The 19048-nt window shown below is 44.4% G+C and overlaps 1 protein-coding gene across 1 annotated transcript in view; it reads right to left on the reverse strand.

Moving 5' to 3' along the window:
• The window catches only part of LOC138448016 (proton channel OTOP2-like), a 138341-nt gene that overhangs the window by 19241 nt on the left and 100052 nt on the right, over positions 1–19048 (reverse strand). The window contains exon 4 of the mRNA XM_069604548.1: positions 7447–8315. Coding sequence (XP_069460649.1) covers positions 7447–8315 — 869 coding nt within the window. The remainder of the gene's footprint in view (positions 1–7446; positions 8316–19048) is intronic.

The raw sequence follows: 19048 nt of genomic DNA on the forward strand, positions 1-19048 counted from the left end.
ACAAGAGGCTTGGAGGCTTTTCGGCTCAGGTGAAAATGGATAAAACTAGAATTAATAAATCATGAAGGTAAAGACAGATGCAGCTTAATTGCTTGAGTCCCTGCGAGCATCGAAGACAGTCTGCACTTAGAGCGGTGCAGTGCCCGCTTCATATGATCTTCCAAAAGAAGGGCTCAGCCCTCTTTTAAAGCCAAATGCACAACATGGATTGGTGTAAGCTGAGCCTACCTCAATGAACCAATCCTGGGTCCCCACCAATAATCTCCTGTATGAGGCTGTAAGCAGAGTGCTTTGTAACAGAAAAGGTAAAGGGGTGAAAACATGTAATACTAAGTCCCACCCACCTTCCTGTCTCTTGTGGATCAAAGGGTCTCTCTGGTTAATGGGGCTCTCTGTGGTTCCTGATTAAATCGGCAGATCTCTCTTGAAGCTGTGGCGAGACCAGATTCTCTGGCGCCTGCAAACCACATTCTTTTACCTTCTGAATAGGGTCGCCCTGTTGGGTTGACTACTGTAAACATGCAGTACCATGCATGACAGTTCACTTTCAATCGATATTGATAGCGGGAGCTGGCTTCAGGTTATCACAGTGCATAGGAAAGGTTTTTGGGGTTCCCTGCCTCCTTTGCTAACCTGTGCAGCCAGGCCTGCTTGAATTACTCCTCATTGATATGTGAATTGCTGCCACCAGCTGCAGGGCCCAACAAAAGTACATGGCAGATCCATGGAACCTTTGTTACTTAATCAGGCTGGCCATGGCAGGGGGAAGGTTTGGCCCTCCCTCTTCTGGCTATGCATTGGTTACTCCTCCTGTCATATCCCAAATAAATATGACAGGGGGTACTCTGCCTGTAGACTTTGTCCGCCCATAGTACACAGGTCTATACGTATGTCATGCGGTGAGCATCGGAAAATGTGTGCGGATTAGCCCCACACATGTTCCGGAAGTTAATCTACCATCATTCAATTTAATTTAAAATGTCAAAAAAGCACAGGCGAGCGTACACCGACCATGCAGATGGTCATATTCCTCACAGACAGGGAATTTGGTTTAGAACAGAGGTTTATTTGTGTACTTTATAAACAGTCTGGCGATGGATAAAGGAGGAAATTGCAAAATGTACACTCGGGCATGCATTGCTGTCAATTATTTTTCTTAGATGTTGTCTGTGAAAGAGAAAAACAATAAGCATTTCACCCACAACACAACACTACGAAAAAGAGAGCTTTTGGTTTCTTATTGAATCAATTTTGGACATGTGCAGTGCTTTTATACAATGCTAGAACCAGTGCTCCAGATAAGATTTTGATGCAGGAGTATTTTACTCACTATTTTTAAACTTTGAAAGTAAATGTGATTTAAGGAGAATTAAAATATATTTTCTCCTTTGCAAGAGAGTGACATGTATGTGACATCCAGCTGAGGTGTGCAAAAACTGTAAGGAAATCATTACCATGCAGCAGCTTTCTGCATTGTGACAGAATAGACCTTACATTGTTTCTCTAAGGTATGGCCATTTGATCTTTCCTGTATATATTTAAATGTTAAAAACACAAAACCCTAGCCAATTGCATAGTAAAGCAAACATGAATTCTATTGGTTGTTTTGAAGTACAATAGCAGAATTGTCTTTTGATGCTTAATGAAAGTCCTCAATTCCTGGAGCTATTACTACCTAATGGTTTGCCAACAGTGCAGGGATGCAATACCTAATTTCACTGTCAAATGGTTATTTATATAGCGTTTTTGGTACATCGAACATATTTATCACAATTATCACTAAACTGAAGTCGGTACTCCTTTATTGACCTCAAAAGGATGAAAGGCTGAGTTGGCCTTGCTGGGATTCGGACCTGCAAACTACAGATCACGCACAGATCGCAGCAACAAAAGCTCAACCGGCTGAGCTATCTTATTGGCTAACATCCTTCAGAGCTTGGTAAACTGAGTATCGACTTAGGTATAGTAATCGCAGTGCCTAGATGTTGGACGGACCATGTATGAAGTGCCACATACAGTTAAATACCTATTTTGCTAATCACCAGACAAGGTTTTGCTGTGTTTCTATTTCAATTACAAATGTAACTTTAGAGAGTTAGGGTGTGGATGTTTTAATCGTAGTCTTGAAGATTTGAGAGGCTATAACACATGTGATTGGTGTAATGACAATCACTCACCCTTGATCAAAGACTCTGCTGCCACTGACCATTTATAGTAATGTACCCCATTGACTGCAAGGTTGAATGGATGTAATCTAGACTGTGCATAGTCATCATTTTACACACTGCTTTAAGACTGTAAAATAAATTATGTGTACAAATTATCTGCTTCTGCATGATTATGCACACAGAACAGGAACTCTGAAAAATACAATTGTGCAATACTGGTTTGCATTCACTGGAAAAAGGCATAATTTGGTACACAAGATTAATTCTCAATTGCAACATAGTTTTCCATCTTATTAATTATACAATCCTAAAAAGGCTAGGAAAATAAATATGCACAGTGCTACTGTTTTCTACACATAACGCTGCAGGAGCTGATTAGGAAGAATCATTCATTTTATCACAGTGTGAAGTTTCCTTTTTTTGAAAGTCTTCAGAGAAATAGATTATGTTTCAGGGACTTTTCTCCTTGGCTTGCAATTACAACCATGTAGATAAAAAATCAAAAGACGCTTTCTGGTTTCTGTCAGGTAACCTGACCTTTGCACTGCCCTCTGCTCTACACTTGTCTAAATGTACTCATGAAAATGATAAAGCTGTCGTATTTACAAGATTTTCATGCACAAAAAAGCAGGCTACATACCTTATCTGGAGGCCTGGGTAGAACATTGTACTTGCAAAAATGTCGAATTTCCTGCGCTCAAGTACCACCATAGTACATGCTAATACTGTCACAAGTATCAATAAAACTAATCCTAGCAGATCAACAGCCGCGCTAATAAAGGTGTGATTTTGATGTTTCATTGGCTACTTGCAACTGGCCCCACTTATGAAATAATGCTCAGCTTCAGATGAGAAAACACATTTGGCAAGTACAGTTGTGCTTAAGTTGCTTTTATCTATCGATGGCTGATGTTTTTCCTGCTCCAACAGCATTACATTTGTGGAAAATGTTTTAACACTATGGCAACTGCTGATATTTTGTTGCCACCTTAGCCTAACTTGAAACAAATGGGTGTCATACTTTTCACAGCAACCTCAAATAGGTAAACACTCATTATCGTAATGATTTAAGAAATAAAAAGTCACAATCTGAGATAAAACAGATTAGTTTCAGTAGGAATTTAGTAACGCCTATGTTGCTACTCATAGGTACAAATTTATTGTGTACATGTTGGCAGTGACCAGAGGTGGCAATTGTTTGAGCATGAAAATAAGACATAGCAATCCCTTTTTCGTAGCATGTACACACTTGAAATTCACTGATGCAGTGAATTGTTTTCTGTAAGTATTGTCACCGGTCTTTTGGATTTTCATGCCAAGAATTCTAAAACAAGTTGAAATGTAGTGTGCCTATCATGACACACTTTGAAACAAAACTGTTTCAGATCGCCACTGCCCAGCTAAGTATTCCCTGTTGCACTAGCACAGAAATTGTGTCAAAAATGCCCTCATATGATTCTTTTATATATTTGTATTCATTTATTGTGACAGTGCCCCAGTGTCGAAGGTGTTAGATTATGTGTCTTCCCTTTGTGATGCAACGCGGGAGGTGCAGCGTCCTGGAGTACATTTTTCTTGACCTTGGATCTGCCTTGGCTGGATCTCCTTTTTGCTCTTTGGGTTTGGTATCTTGAGGACCCCGGATGGTACCTGCCCGTTGTTTTGTAGGAGCCTGAAGATGCGGTTTGTGCTTGGAAAGACCTGCCGTACGCTCTGTATCTAGCGCTAGTGCCTTGAAAAGTGCGAAATAGATGATGCTCCTTATCCTTGTCTCTGAGGGAGCTGATTGCCCTTGCTGTATCAGTGTCCGACTTGATACCTTTTAGGTGGTCATCAATCTTCTTCTCAAAGAGCTCTTGGCCGTCAAAAGGCATGTATAGAATTTCTGCTTGAGTTAGTGTTCTTCATCAAGGCTTGATGGTGCAAAACCGTGCCAAGAGCCATTTGTCTAAACGCATAATGAGAGACATCAATCATATAGTCTGAGGCACTCTCAGCATCCATGACTATGGATTTAGCCTCCTCCTGAAACTCGACTGGTAGGTGTTTAACCAGTCACGATATTCAGGGCCACACCTCCCTATCTAATCTGGCCATCATTGCCATAGCGTTTCTGGTCCTCACAGCCAATGGCGCAGCCGCTGATCCTTTTCCGCCCATCGCCTCAAGTTTGCGTGACTCCTTGTCAGGTGAGGCTGTGAGTGGAAGGCTAGATTCTGTAGTCTCTTTCTTGCCACAAATGTCACCACAGAGTCAGGCTTTTGGCGTTCTCTTAGGGCTTTTTACTTCTTCTCACGTCTCACCACCAACACAGGTGTGACGAGTGGAGTGGCCAATATCTTCTCCCCCGCTTCCCAGGTTGTGTCCAGGTTAATGTCCGGCGCCTTTTGTCCCCATGTTCATAGAGGACTGATGTCTTCTCCTCAGAAGCCCCTTGGATTTAAAAATTCTCAGCCAATTTGACAATGGTGGAGTGAAATGAGACTATATCATCCGGAGGGGTAGCTCCCCCCCCCGGAGAGTCATGTTTTTTTCTTCTTCTCAATGACAATGGTGTCCCAGTCATCTGGGTCTGTGTTGGGTGTATCCCTGGGTAGCTCTCCCTCCTACGGCTCGTCCCCTTGTGTATCAGGGTCAGAAAAATCCCTTAAAGGGTCATCCACATTGTCTAGCTCCGTTCGGATCGTCCATGGGGTCTTCATGCCATTCAGAGACTGTGATGGTGCTCTGGGCTGTCGGATCCTTTGTGGTGAGGACCGTGGCAGGGAAGGAGAATGCCTTCGTTTTTGTGGTCGGGCGACTCACCATAATGCGATCGCTGCTTATGGTGACTGCTAACCGATGGTGAAGAGTGTCGAGTGTGGGCCTCGGCGATCTGCTTCAGGTGCGGACCACTGGGGACATACTTCGAGTGCGGGCTGTGGGGGACCTGCTTCGCGAGGGTTTACCTTCTAATTGACTTGGCAGAGCAGTATTTAGTCTAGCTCTTTGTCTCCTTTCAAATTCCTCCATTACTCTTTGCATGAATTGCATTAGGACCGGGTCGAAAGAATCTGCTGTGTCTTTGCTGACTGGTTGCCAGTGTGGACTATGTTCTTTGGTTGTGCTGGATGTAGCTCCTCCCCCTCTGAGTATTACTCCTGCAGAATGAGGTCTGGCAATTCTACCTTTTCTGTTATTGGGGACAGCTGTGTGGCCCCCTCTAAGCTCTCTAACTGTGGATCTTGTGATTCCAGGGCAACTAGCTCTTTTTCCAGGTGAATCGACTGTATTGGAGGCTCTTCAATGTTGTCCGCTACTGTGGACAATGAGGTGCTAGTCAAGGCCCTAGTCAACAGTGCTTCTTTCTGCTGTTTGGAGTTTTCGTCAACGAGTGTTGTTTTGGGACGAATGCATCGTAGACTAATGTGTAGTGGAAAAATGTTGTTTTCTCGACGAGTCCTTCGACAACGAGGTCTTTGTCGACAAGGTTATGATTTTCTTCGACAGGCCAGGCTTCTTGGAGGGTGTATTGCCCCTCATGGATGGTGGCAAAGATTTTGTCGTGGACAGCGCCCCCGTAGACGATTGTTCCACCGATGAAGAAGGCAACATCAATTCTTTACCTTTCTTGTGGTGAACCCCCTTCTGTAGGGACTTGGAGGGCTTTTCTGGTCTAGGGCTGGTCTTCTTACTCATTTTCTTCACCTTGGGAGGTGGAAAATCCATCCTGTTCACTGATGAAGATCTCCTCTTTGGAGCTTGCTTCTCAGTGTATCTGGCTGATGAGGAAGGCACATTTTAGAAGATTCCTCATCAGAAGACATTTGCTTGCTCTCCAAATGTAGCAGTAGTCTTCTGAGCCTGCCCTCCAGAGTCTTCTTTGGGAAGGTTTGGCGAATCTTGCAGGACTGTATTTCGTGGGGATAGAGGCAATAAATACAGTACTTATGAGGATCTCTGATACAAATCACCGTCTTGCCTCACTTGCTGCAGTCCCTGAAGAGGGTGTTTTTTTCCTTTGCAGTGTGCATGTCTGACTCTGCCATGCGGTGACAGTGAGGCATCCAAACTTCGATGATTTGGGAGGGAAGGCAGGTGTCCTGGGTCCAGGAAACCCTCAGGCCTTTAAAGGCACAATCCCAGCAAAATGAAACTACCTTTAGGTAGAAAAAAGGGTATCAGGTAATATTATTCCCACCAATAATATCTTCATATATATGGTCGTGGGGTAAGGCCATAGGTGACTTTATTAGTGGGGATAATTTATGGGTTATGGGGCCAGGGGTAGCGGGGGCATCCCCCGCTGCATTGAAAAGATGTTAGGGGTTGCGGGAGTGCCCCCCATAGGTTCCATGGCTTAATATCGGTGCAAAAAATATGACGATATTTTTGTATGCCGATATTTTTGCAGGGATATTATGGAACCGAAAAAAACAGGTTTTAAAGGATTTAAGTGGAGATAGCACAGAGAGCTCAAGAGAATTCCCTGTCAGTTAGACCATGGTGAAAAATCTGAAGATGGTTGCTTAGGGTGGAGCTTAAGCCCTGCAACCTCATTGGTTAGGGTCTAAAAAGACCAAAATCAGGTGGAAGGACTGCACAAGTGAAGGGCTGCTGTGTAGCTTTTTCCTATAGGAAAAGTTTAATTAATTATACAATTTTAAATTACTGAGGATTCCCGGTCTGGCGATGCAGAATATTCAAGCATGTGGATCTATGAAAGATCCGATGGTGGAGAAATGTTGTTAATGACATTTTAATTGAGATGCATCAAAAAAGATCTGCTTTGAGTTGCCGAACAGTCAGGGCACCTGACTGCCCATTATTGATTGCCTGTTTGGAGGTGTCAAGTGTGATTATGGGTAGCTGTGTTTAGTTGATTTTCTTTTTTTTAAATGTCTTCTATGTTTTTATCGTTGCTGTGGCAGGATTACTACAAATATGTATGCATAATCTACAATTCCGGTCTTCAATACAATTAAGACTTTACCTCTACAGCTAGTTTGAAAAATCAGCACTGTGTGTGAAGCTTTGACTCATCTGTGGCTATTGAGTGGCAAGCAAGTCTGCTGCCACTGATGCAAACATGAAATGAGAGGTGGGGTGGAATGCTATTGGCTTATGTTCCCACACACTGTTGTATACACACTTTTCTAAAACTCACGCATCACTGTACTGGAATTCACCAGATGTGTCACAGACATAGTTTTTGGCTCTTGACCAATCAGTTTTATTCTGGATTCCAGGCATACACATACCTGCCATTTAGGGATCTTACGGTAGCCAGTATACTTACAAGAATGTTTCCCAATAGCATGAATACATAGATCTCGCGCAGCCATCTTCTCCTCCTCCTGCGGTGTGACAGCGAGGTTGATATTGCATCTCTTACAGAAGCAGCTGTTAAGGTCTGTTGATTGACTGCACTAGATCTTTTTCCAGTGGAATGGCCTGAGACAGAGTGGCTATCACTCTCCTTTTCACAGGATTTGTTTGGGGATGACGGAGGAGCCTTGTGCTTGGCCTTACTTTCCTCGAGGTGCTGCCGGTAGAGACCTTCAATGATGAACACATTCTGCACGGAAAGCTGCACGATCATGAGTAAAGAGTAAGTGAGGGTGAGGCCTTTCAGGAGATCCCCTGAGCCACCAGCCACCATGGCCACAATAGAGTAGTAGGAGAGGAAGTATTGTCCTACCATTGCTCCCAGCAGCAAGGCCATATCCAGCGAGCGGCTTGGGTTCTTAAGATTATCCATTGGTCTTCTGTCAAATTTATAGACTATGCATCCTCCAAGGGCCACGAGCGACATCAGGCTCAGGCATATCACGTGAAAAATATAAAATGCGTTGAGTACCTGGCTCTTGTGCTGCTCATCACCTAGCTGCACCTCATAAACCACAAAGAGCGCCATGCCCAGGGCGAGCATGCAGACACCACACAACAGGCCCACCCAGGGTATCTGCCGGTAGGAGAGCAACTTTTGATGGTGAGGGGGATGGGCATGGTTGTCCGTCAGACGCCCTACATTCTTCCACATCACATAGCTCATGGCGCAGGCAAAGAGGCTAAACTCCAAGTTGAAGGGGTACAGTAAATAGTAGACTTTCCTCAAGAGGAGGCACACATTGTTGCATTCACAGTCGCCGGCCCGTTCATCATACACTGAAATAGAAAAAAAAACTCAGTTAAGTTCTAAACACTTTCAGATTTTTTTTTAAACAATTAATTTATTAGGTATTTACAGAACTACAGATACATTTATTATTTGCTCCTAATATACCAGATTGTATGAGGCCCCGTGCATGAGGTTTCAACAGTGTGTCTTACCCAAGGGCAAGATTCACTGAAAGTTGAGATATTGTGGTTAAGGGTCTGCACAATTCACAGAAATGTGCATCTACAAGATGTGTGAGCGCAGACACATGCACAAACCGAGAGCAAGAGATATGTAACGTGAGCAGAAAGCACAGAAATAACCCAAATTAGGCATTCACGAGGGGTGCAAAATGCTCCCAAAGCCCAATTCACAAAAGTGGAGTAAAAAACGTGAATGTCACCAGACAAGCAAATCAGGGGAGATCACACAATCACAATATTTAAGACAGCAAAAAAAGGCCAACATATTCCGACGGTGGGCATTTTCAGAAATGGTTTATCCAGGGGGCAATATTTTTTAATGTATTGTCATTTATTTATTTTTGATTATTTTATATGTGATTTGGTTTAAATATAAAACCTTTCACAATCAACACCAAAAGAAACCATAAAAAACGGACTCATACAGAAGAACACAACTGAAACTATACAACACTTTACCTCTAATACAACAATATACCTCTAATACAATCAAGTAATTCATATACACATCGTTTAACATTGATTGTTTTAAATGTTAAAACTTCAACAGATAGATATTTGATTTCAGAATTCTTTCCCAAAATTGATCCGACATTAAACTCTTCATTATGTACAAAGCAAATAAAACAATATATATATATATATATATATATATATATATATATATATATATATATATTTTTTTTTTAAACTGAGCTTGACATTCAGTACTGTCTTGTTTATAGTGTGTACCAAGCTCAAGAGCAGCAGAGCGCTTTACAGCAGGAGGGCGTCAGCACTGGGATTGTCATGGTATATGGTAGGGTAGTGCTGTTGCTGGTGGTTGAGAGGGAGTTGTATTCATCCAGGATGCTGCACCAATCCAGTAGTAGGGGAAGAAGATGGAGGAGAGCGGCCATCTTTCTATTGACAGATAAGGTCCTGTTGAAGTAGCACTTACCTCCCAGGTAATACTGGATATGCTACCACAGGGGAGGGGTTTCCTTACTGCCCCCTGCATGAGAGGCTTGCCAAGCTTTGCAATGGATGGTTTCCAGAGAACCTGTGGTATTCACAGCAGGGATATCACAGTCCTAAGTCACTGGCCCCACACCAGGTCTGCAACATGCTTTTAATGACTGCCGGTCAATACATATACATGGCCCATGTAGGAAGGCAAGAATCATGTAGGCATAATAGAACATTGCAGTGTTTCCTGGGATGTGTAGTGCCATCGATTACACCCTTGTGTCCTACTCTCACTTTTGCCAGGGAACATCTGTATAGGTACACGAGACAATGGGGCCTCATTACGAACCTGGCGCTAATGGGTTAACAACGCCGTAAAAGGCTGTGGCGCCGTTAACCTATTAGCGCCTAATAACGAGGTCCCTTTGCGGGACCCGACCTTAAGGGCTGGTGTAGACCAGCCGTTAAAGTAGGGACCCGCAAAGGGACCTTCGCGGTAAGTATGGTACCGCAATTTGCGGTACCGTACTTAGCGCCTTCGCCATTCCCATTATGCCCTATTGGGCAAAAATGGGAATGGGGAAGGGCCATGGGGAAATGGGGAAATACTGCCCCGCCAACCTTGGAATGGGACGGTATTTCCCCATTTCACCATGGCGGACACGTTACGATACCGGCACCAACCATGGTGCTAATAGCGCCATGGTTTAGCACCGGTATCGTAATGAGGGCCAATGGCATTCTGTAAATGTACAGATGTGTGATGCCAGAAACATGAAAATGAAGTCTAGGCCGAGTGGTGGTGGTGGTGTTTTTGTAGTCTCTGTTTGTAACACAGGAGTATGCAACATTGCAATGGGTGGGTGGGAGGTGGCGGAGATTGCCACGAACAATGTCCTGCTATTCCCCAACACCGAGTGCACCCTGGAACATTAGCGCTATTTTGACACACAATTGTTGCAGCATATGAAAAAAAACACATTAAACAAGAAATACAGAATCGTGTTTTTAAGAAGCATTTTTTTAATGGAGTATGAGGAAGGCAATCCTTAGTCAAGTAGAAGTGAGCTAGAAACAGCACGCAATCAGACTTCACGGATTCTGCAACATCCTGTACAATACTGAGAAGTGCGAGGGCAGTGCAGTCTGCAGCCTGGAGGGGGACATAGAACGTGCTCCTGCTATACCCTCATTGTGCATAGAGGTCACCAGGACCTTGGGACCCCCGAAACCCATGTGCCCCTCCAAAAACCTACGCCCCCCGTCCATACTTCTGGTTACCCCAACCGTGGCACGTGACATGGTCCCAGCGTCACACTATGGGCCTCATTCCGAGTATGGAGGTAGTCATGGTGCTATTTGCGCCATGACTACCTCCCATACCGGGTCCTGGTCCGACCTGGTTCAATGGGGAGTTACCGGTCCATTCCGACCATGTAGGGACCGGTAAGTCCCCATTGAAAAATCCATTCCCCATTCCCATTTCAGCCCCCATAGGGCGCAATGGGAATGGGGAAGTAGCTAATAACGGTACCGCAATTTGCTGTACCGTTATTAGCTCTCTGGCCCCTTAGCGGCTACCGCTAAGGGCGCCTGGTAAAACCAGGTGCCCATTGCGGGACCCGCTAAGGGACCTCGGAATAGGGCACAAAGGGATTACCGGCACTGATGTCCTTAACGGTGCCCGGTATCCCTTTGCGCCCTCATCGGAATGAGGCCCTATGTCAGACAAGCTACTGTAAGTTGCTCAAAGGTGTTATATGGTAGGAGGTCAGGCATGGCCGTCAAGGGGCGGGGGTTCCCTGATGAGTGGGGTTTAAGACATTGTGGAGACCTGGGATAAAGCACATGGACTGTGGGCAGTGCAGCGAACCCCAGGCGCTTTGCATCACTGGCTGATCCAGCAAAAGCTTTGCTTCATGATAGGACCAAGGAGAGTTCTTGCAGCTTAATGTTGGGGGGCAAATCCGGGAAAGAAAAGGGGGATACGGACACCATGGACATTTTGGAAAGGGGAAGAGTTACAGAAAAACTCTTCTCCGCTGGTAATTTCCTTTGTTTTGTTCAGTTGGACACGGGCTCTGGCATCTTCCTGCTATTTTTGGTGTTTCTTGACCAACACAAAATTAATGGTTTATTGCCACTTCCCTTGTCTTTGTTTTTCATCCATGTGTGCAGATATGCAAACTCATGTATTCTCTTTAGGTTTTGTCTTGCCCCTGTTTTTGTTTTATTTACACATGTCCATGACGAGTTGGGTATAAATGGTTGGTTTTTAGTTTTTGCATTTTTAAAATGTCTTTACCTTTATGTTTTGTTGGTTTCAAATTGTTTTCATTGTATGCTTATTATTTCCTTTGAACACATACAATGTCAATGTTTTGATATGACAATATACAGACATGTTTCTATGTTCCAATATTGTGTATACAGCCTAGAAAAAGACACAGAGGGACAAAACGCTTGTTGGCTGTGTGACTCTCAACATTGTTTATGGGAACTTTTTACCCAAACCATCTATTAGTAGTTAAGAAACCACTTTGAAGATAGTGCTTGAGGCAGCGTTTGTATTGTTCGATTTTCCCCCAAGCCCCACCCCATCTTTCCAGATTACTCCAAATTGGGGGGTTTCACCACCCGAACCCTCTCCCTCAGCCCCCGCTGCCTCCCTCTCCTCCCAGCACTCCCCCACCACCAAAACACACATGAACACGCACACCCAACACACACACAAAAATATACATGCACATATCCAGTTACCCATTCTCCTTCACGGCCGCTTACGGGGAATGGCGTACCTGTCCGCTCCTGTGCTCATTCGTGTGCGTTGCGGAGGCTGACAGTTTGATTAAGAAAGACCGCTCTGTGCCTTCTTAGTGCAGTCTTTCTAAATCAGTGGTTTTATATTGAGTTTTAAAAAAGGTCTCTTGACCTAGGACTGTTTCTATTAATCCTGTTCTTTGGGTATTTGTTGCTCCTTTCTCTCTCTTTGGGGTTTCTGTTGCCCTCTGACACCATCTCTTCAGGTCCCCAGAAACTTTCTGCCTACTCTTGTACCTTGTTTCTGCTTCACAAGGGCTTCTGACCAGTTTGTTGCTCCGGGTAGCAATCTCATGACGCGTGCTGCTTTGCTGCTCTTCCTTAGGTCTGCAGTGGCTGCCCAAGACCTGTCTGCCTTGTGGATGTTCCCTCACTTCCCTGCTGTCAGGAACACCTTGTGACTTTGTTTGCTTGCCATCTCTTCCTCCCTCTCAGGACTGGCTCCGGACTTCTGTCTCACGTCATGTTCTTCACGCGGCCTATCAACTGTACAAAACCCACTCCTGCATCGGGGAAGACTGTGTCATATATCCAGTCCTCCTTCCCTTTTTGTTCTTCTTTTGAAAAAGACTATTTGAGATAGTCTGGACCTTTCACTTTAGTTCTGCGGGTTGATGTTCCTGACTTCACACATCTTCCTCATCTCAGGTTTTGTATCATGGCACTCTATGGGTCCGGTTTTATTCTTCATTGTCCCAGTAGAAATGTCTGGCAATTCATAAATGTAGTCCCTACTCTTCTTCGTCCTAGTCCTGGTAAAATAGTTGGAGGGGTCTGCCTTACACAGATACATGGATCTATAGGCTAACTGCAGGCCTCTGGGGAGGGTACGAGGCTGATGGCGGTGGTATCATGTTATTGTTATACCATGGGCCTCATTACACGGTAGGCGGTAAATCCTTACCGCCTCACTACGAGGTCCCTTTGCGGGTTGGGGAATTTAACGCCTGCTTTTTGCAGGCGTTACAAACCAACCCGCAAAGGGACCAGTGGAGCTAATTACGGTACCGCAATTTGCGGTACAGTAATTAGCGCCTTCCCCATTCCCATAGAGCCCTGTGGGGCAAAAATGGGAATGGGGAAGGGCAATGGTGGAAGGGGGAATTACCACCCCGCCAACCTTGGAATGGAGCGGTAATTCCCCGTTCCTCCAAGGCGGTACCGGTATATTACCAGCATGAACAATGGCGCTAATAGCGCCATGGTTTACCGCCTACCGTGTAATGAGGCCCCATGTCTCTCGTAGGCTGTCGTCCCCCATCCCACAGGGGGTGTCCCTCCCCATGTGATCCTCCCACAGTGCACGAGCCCCAGTGGGACTATTGGACTATGGCCGCACTGCCCTATCCACATTAGAAGGGTTCTCCCCTCGGGGAAAGGCGACAACATCCTCAGGGACTATATGGGTTTCAGCAGTAGAATGACATTGTTCTAATACCTGTTTCCGGTGTGGGGTCTTTTTATCTGTAGAGCCACCTTGGGAAATCTTGATCTGTCTATGCAATAGTAAAGTTATATAGTACCCATAATAGACAGTTCAGATCTGTTACCTTGTATATGTATATTCAGTCCCAGGTGTAAACCTTACTTTTACTTTCACGTTGACACTCTACTTATGGTGACCAAGGACACACAAGAGTTGAACAACCTTTATGTTGTTCCGGTCATTCAAAAATGAATTCTCTTTGACCTCTTTTACTATCTCCCCCTTTTTGTAAGCGGCACATCAGCGCTTCCTAGGGAAAGGTCCCTTGAAACCCTTTTGAGTGAGGTTAAGGGCTAAGGGATAGACAGTATTTTTCCTCTCTGTCCTACTGTCTTTCTAAGGTAACCTTGTGTCTCCTTTGGCCACACTCTGCACAGCGCTTTGGGTCCATACCTAATGGATCTCTCCACTGCCCTTTTAAAATGATACACAGTTGTGTGTTGCCCTCCTTTGTTGTGTTACAATACTAGTCTGTTAGGGCTTCACCCTGCTTACTGCACTTGTAGTGCCCTTGATGGTTTATGACTATTCTTCTAACGGCGACAGCCGTGGGTGATTTTTTGTCCGGATTGATTGAGTCCCCGGTTTTTCGTTGTTGGATCCCCACAGAGACCTCGGACTCCTGGGGTCGATGTTTGCACATTAAGATACATTTTTACAGATACACAGTAACTTGTTGGCTGTTTTTTACCTCTCACCCCTAAGTGGGTTTTTCAGCTCTGTATTTTCATCATCTCATACAGTGAATAGACGTTATTTGCCACGCAAAATGGCAGACGTAAGCATAGAAATGATGACCGAATCCGATTTTTTAGCCTATGCAGAGGAACTAGTCGAGACAATTTTGGCAGCTCCATCTTTAATAGGAGGAGTTCCAGTAGCTGAAATTGTAAGTAGTAACAATGATTGGGATGAACTAGAAGGTCTTAGGAAGAAACATATAAGAACGGAACTCCATGGCCTCCTTATGACGGAGTACCTAAGAGCGCAGGCAGCCCCAGATGGACTGATCATTCGTATCGAACCCAGGATCTTCCTGGACCAAATTCAGTTCAGGAAGGACTGGAGCTGCATTGCGAATAAATGCACTAGGGACTGGTTAATTTTGATAATCAATACGGCAAAATCAGTGTCTCTTAAACTGATGGCGGTAATAGAACTAAAGATGGACGCATTGAAGTCTACGGCCATTATAGACACGTTCAAAACTAAATTGGAAACCCTGGATGCTGCTCTAAAAGAATTCAAGGAGTTCAACCTCGCTAAGAAAATTCAGAAACTGAAAAAAGACATTGCATCTTTCTCCCATGAACGTACTTACCCATATGTCCTAGACAGCTACTACAACGATCCTCCTACTAATCAACAACAACAATCGCCTTATCAGACACGAAAATGGCGACAACCAAGGAGAAACCAGAAGCCCAATACACCTGCAGCTTGGAGTTTCTCAAGCGGTAGCTCTGAGGAAGATGTTAGACCAGGGCCATCGGGAGGACAGGCACGTAGTAACTCCAGGAACAGAGTCACGAGGAGCGGGGGGAGAGGTCCCGTTGCACAGGAGCATTACTAGTGATTAATCTCTCCACTCACATACTTACCAGCAGTGAAACAAAGGTCCTACAAAGGGGACTCAGTTTCGTACCCACGGCACGACATGATGCATTTCAGACGCAATTAGATCTGGAGAAACTAATGAGGAAAGTCCGCCTAAAACAGCATTTTGGCACACAAGATATGGAACAGGATACCAATTCCAGAAAGGATACGACAGGTTTGCATCCGAAATCCAGGTTCTATCCACAGAACATCTCGGCAGAATCAATCACTTTTGAGAAGGCCATTCTGAAAAAACTGGAGCAAATAGAAAGAAAGGAGGAAACGAACTTCCAGAATATCTCAAAGGAAGAACGTGAAGCACTTCGGGACCTCAGTGCGAACCAAACTATCGTAATTAAACCAGCAGATAAGGGGGGCTCTATAGTCATCCTTAATACCGCGGACTATGAACTGATGGTTAACAAACTATTAGACAATAGAACCCATTATCAGATTCTACCTCGGGATCCAACCGAAGAGTTGCGCATTTGGATCACAGGGATTGTAGAAGAGGCGGCCTGTGAAGGCCACATAAGCTCCCAACAAGCAGCATTTCTGTGTCCCAGTTTCCCGACACTACCAGCCTTTTACGCATTACCTAAGGTGCATAAAGGGATTTTACCCCCACCGGGTCGCCCTATCGTGGCGGGGATACAATCTATCCTAGAACCCCTTTCAGAATTTGTGGATTTCTTTCTGAGGCCTGAAATCCAAAAGATGCGGTCCTACCTCAAGGACACCACGAGCATCCTGAAACTGGTGCAGGACCTAACATTTAATCCTACGACACAATTCTTAGTCACTCTCGATATAGAGGCATTGTATACCAACATCCCTCAAATGGAGACCTTACGTATAGTGGAGAGAACTCTACAAGAAATGGGGTCAAGTTTGGAAATACCAGCCCAGTTCATTTTACAACTAACAGAAATAGCACTAACAAAAAATGTCTTCCTATATGGGGAAACATTTTTCCAACAGTGCTCAGGTACTGCGATGGGAGCAACTTTTGCTCCGTCTTTGGCCAACTTATATGTGGCTCATTTTGAGGAAACATACATTTACCCCCATACGAACCCATACTGGAATAACATCACAGTATGGGCTCGTTACATTGACGACATTCTCCTAGTGTTTACGGGGGAGGAAGCCACACTAAATGAGTTCATTCTTTGGCTTAACTCTAGAAACAGATACCTAAAATTCAGCCATAATGCGACAAAGAAAAAGACACAATTTCTTGATGTAGAGATAAGTGCCAACTCCGGAGCATTGACCACAACGGTCTTTAGAAAACCCACAGACCGAAATTCTTTGCTACAATATTCTAGCTTTCACCCTAAAAGCTTGCGGGATAATCTGCCCCTTGGGCAGTTCCTCAGATATAGAAGAAACTGCTTTAGTCTACAAGAGTATGATGCTCAATCTCTTGTTTTGAAAGAACGTCTTCTGGAAAGAGGATATCCGAATAGAATCATTAGGCAAGCCAGAAAACAGGCGAGAAACATTCCCCGGGAAGTCACATTACAACAGGTCAGACGTCCGGAGGGACAACAAACGATCACAGCAATCTTTGGATACTCCTCTAAAATCAACCAAATCAAAAGGGAAATCCTCAAGCTCTGCCCCACACTGAATGTAGGGGCAGTAGATCTTGCCCCTCCATGTTTTGCCATCAGAAAAAGAAAAAAAATCAGGGACACCCTAGTTCATTCCTATAGAGAACAGGGAAAAGATACTTCTACCACCCTATGGAACACTACACCTGCTACAGAACACACACCATGTGGCAGGTGTAATGTGTGTGATCTGACCACACACACCAAATCATTAGAGCTGGGGGTTCGTACCCCCTGGAAACAGAACTCCCTGACTAATTGCAATACAACAAACGTGATATATATGGTCACATGACCTTGCAATCTGCTATATGTAGGTCTGACTAGTAGAGCTATAAAAAAACGGATCCAGGAACACATGTCCTGCATTAGAACTAGGCGGGAAAATGCACCTCTGGTAGCCCATTTTCTGGCCCTAAAACTCAAACCTGAGGATATAAGATGGAATGTAATAGAAAAGATCAGGTGCCCGCGAAGAGGAGGCGATGTTGCCAGCATGCTTCTTAAACGCGAGCAAAACTGGATTTTCCGCCTCAAAACCGACTCAAGGGGCCTTAATGAATCCATTCCATGGCAGGCCCTCTCTGTCATGATATGATCAGACAGGTATTTATTTACTCTACTTTTAAAAAAACAATATTAAAACACAAAATGGGGCCACACCCTATTTGATTTCTGGCCATGTCCATCAAATTAAATTACACTCCATCATATATGCGATTCAGCATATAAATATAACCAACAAAAAGCTTATGTGTTTTGGAGTATTGCCAGCAGAAGAACATTATGCCTACTACAAGTACATGCCGCTTCCTTCATTTGCCAGCATCGGCGGCATGAGGGATAGAGATAGTGCATATCTGGCCATTAATCTATATATAATTTATTTATTTATTTATATATAGCTTTACCACCCTCGCCAGGGTGCACATATTGCGTGACTCACTGTCATGCACATCCTTCCTTTGGTTCTTGTTTCCCTTTGTTTTGGACGCGTACGCGTGTTTTGGACGCGTACGCGTAGGAAAATCCATACACAGCTGTTTGCTCACTCGGACGCATACCCGAAAGGGAATACACTCACGTGACTTAGGTCACGTGTCCCCGACGTAGCGTCCATTCATCACAGACCCGGCTACGGCTTCTCCGCAGCTTCGGGGTTTGCAGGAGTGGAGCCGCGGTCTCTGGACAACAAGTAAGCATTCCGCCCAGTAGTGACAGAAGTTTTCCTTTTTCCTTTTCTCTTTCGCGCCCGCGTATCACCATCTTTTTGAAAACCTAGGGAGCGTGTGATCTTGATTTAAACAGAATCGAAAAAATGAATACACACTCTGAGTGGTACCTGCTGTTTTCTCTTTCAGCCACCATCACTCGGCTATCTTGTGGTCTCTGCCTATCACAACATCGAATCAATAACCTTGTCAGGCGAGAAGGTTAGTACACGTGGCGCTTTACCTTCCTATCTAAATAACCAAAGGCTGTAGATCTACTTGTTTCTTGTTCTTGTTTTTTCAAGAATACTGCCCCGGTTTGGTCATTTAAGCGAAAAACATACATATGTTTTTAATTCTTTCATTTCAACTGCTACCACATAAGGGAACCACAGATTTGATTATCACACTGTCTGTTGGTTCCCCCCTTTTTCTACATGTATCTGTTTTGTGTTATACTTGACCTTATAGGGTTGTCCCTGGTCTTATGAAAGGCGGCGCAGTGATTTCACCTGCAGTCTCCTAGCATTTAGTGCGTATGGCAGTCTTTAGGAGCTACTAAGGCTTTGTTCTCTTTGTTTTTCCTTAGGTTTCCCCTGGGAACTTTTTCCTGTTCTGGCACTGGAAGTTGGGGTAATGTATAAAGAACAAACCCTACTGGCAGAAACATGGTGATTGAACACCATGCACCATTATAGACTCCTTCCCCTTTGTTTTTAGAAGACTGTCCTGAAGAAAGTGGTTACACCTAAAATACACCACTGAAACCGGTAGACAGCGGTTGTGATGTGGCGGAGAACCAAAACATACTCTACCATGACCATGAACAACCTTTTATGTCTTTTAGCATAGCCC

Source organism: Ambystoma mexicanum, chromosome 3q, assembly GCF_040938575.1.
Source record: "Ambystoma mexicanum isolate Mex_15411 chromosome 3q, UKY_AmexF1_1, whole genome shotgun sequence".
Taxonomy (NCBI): Eukaryota; Metazoa; Chordata; class Amphibia; order Caudata; family Ambystomatidae; genus Ambystoma; species Ambystoma mexicanum.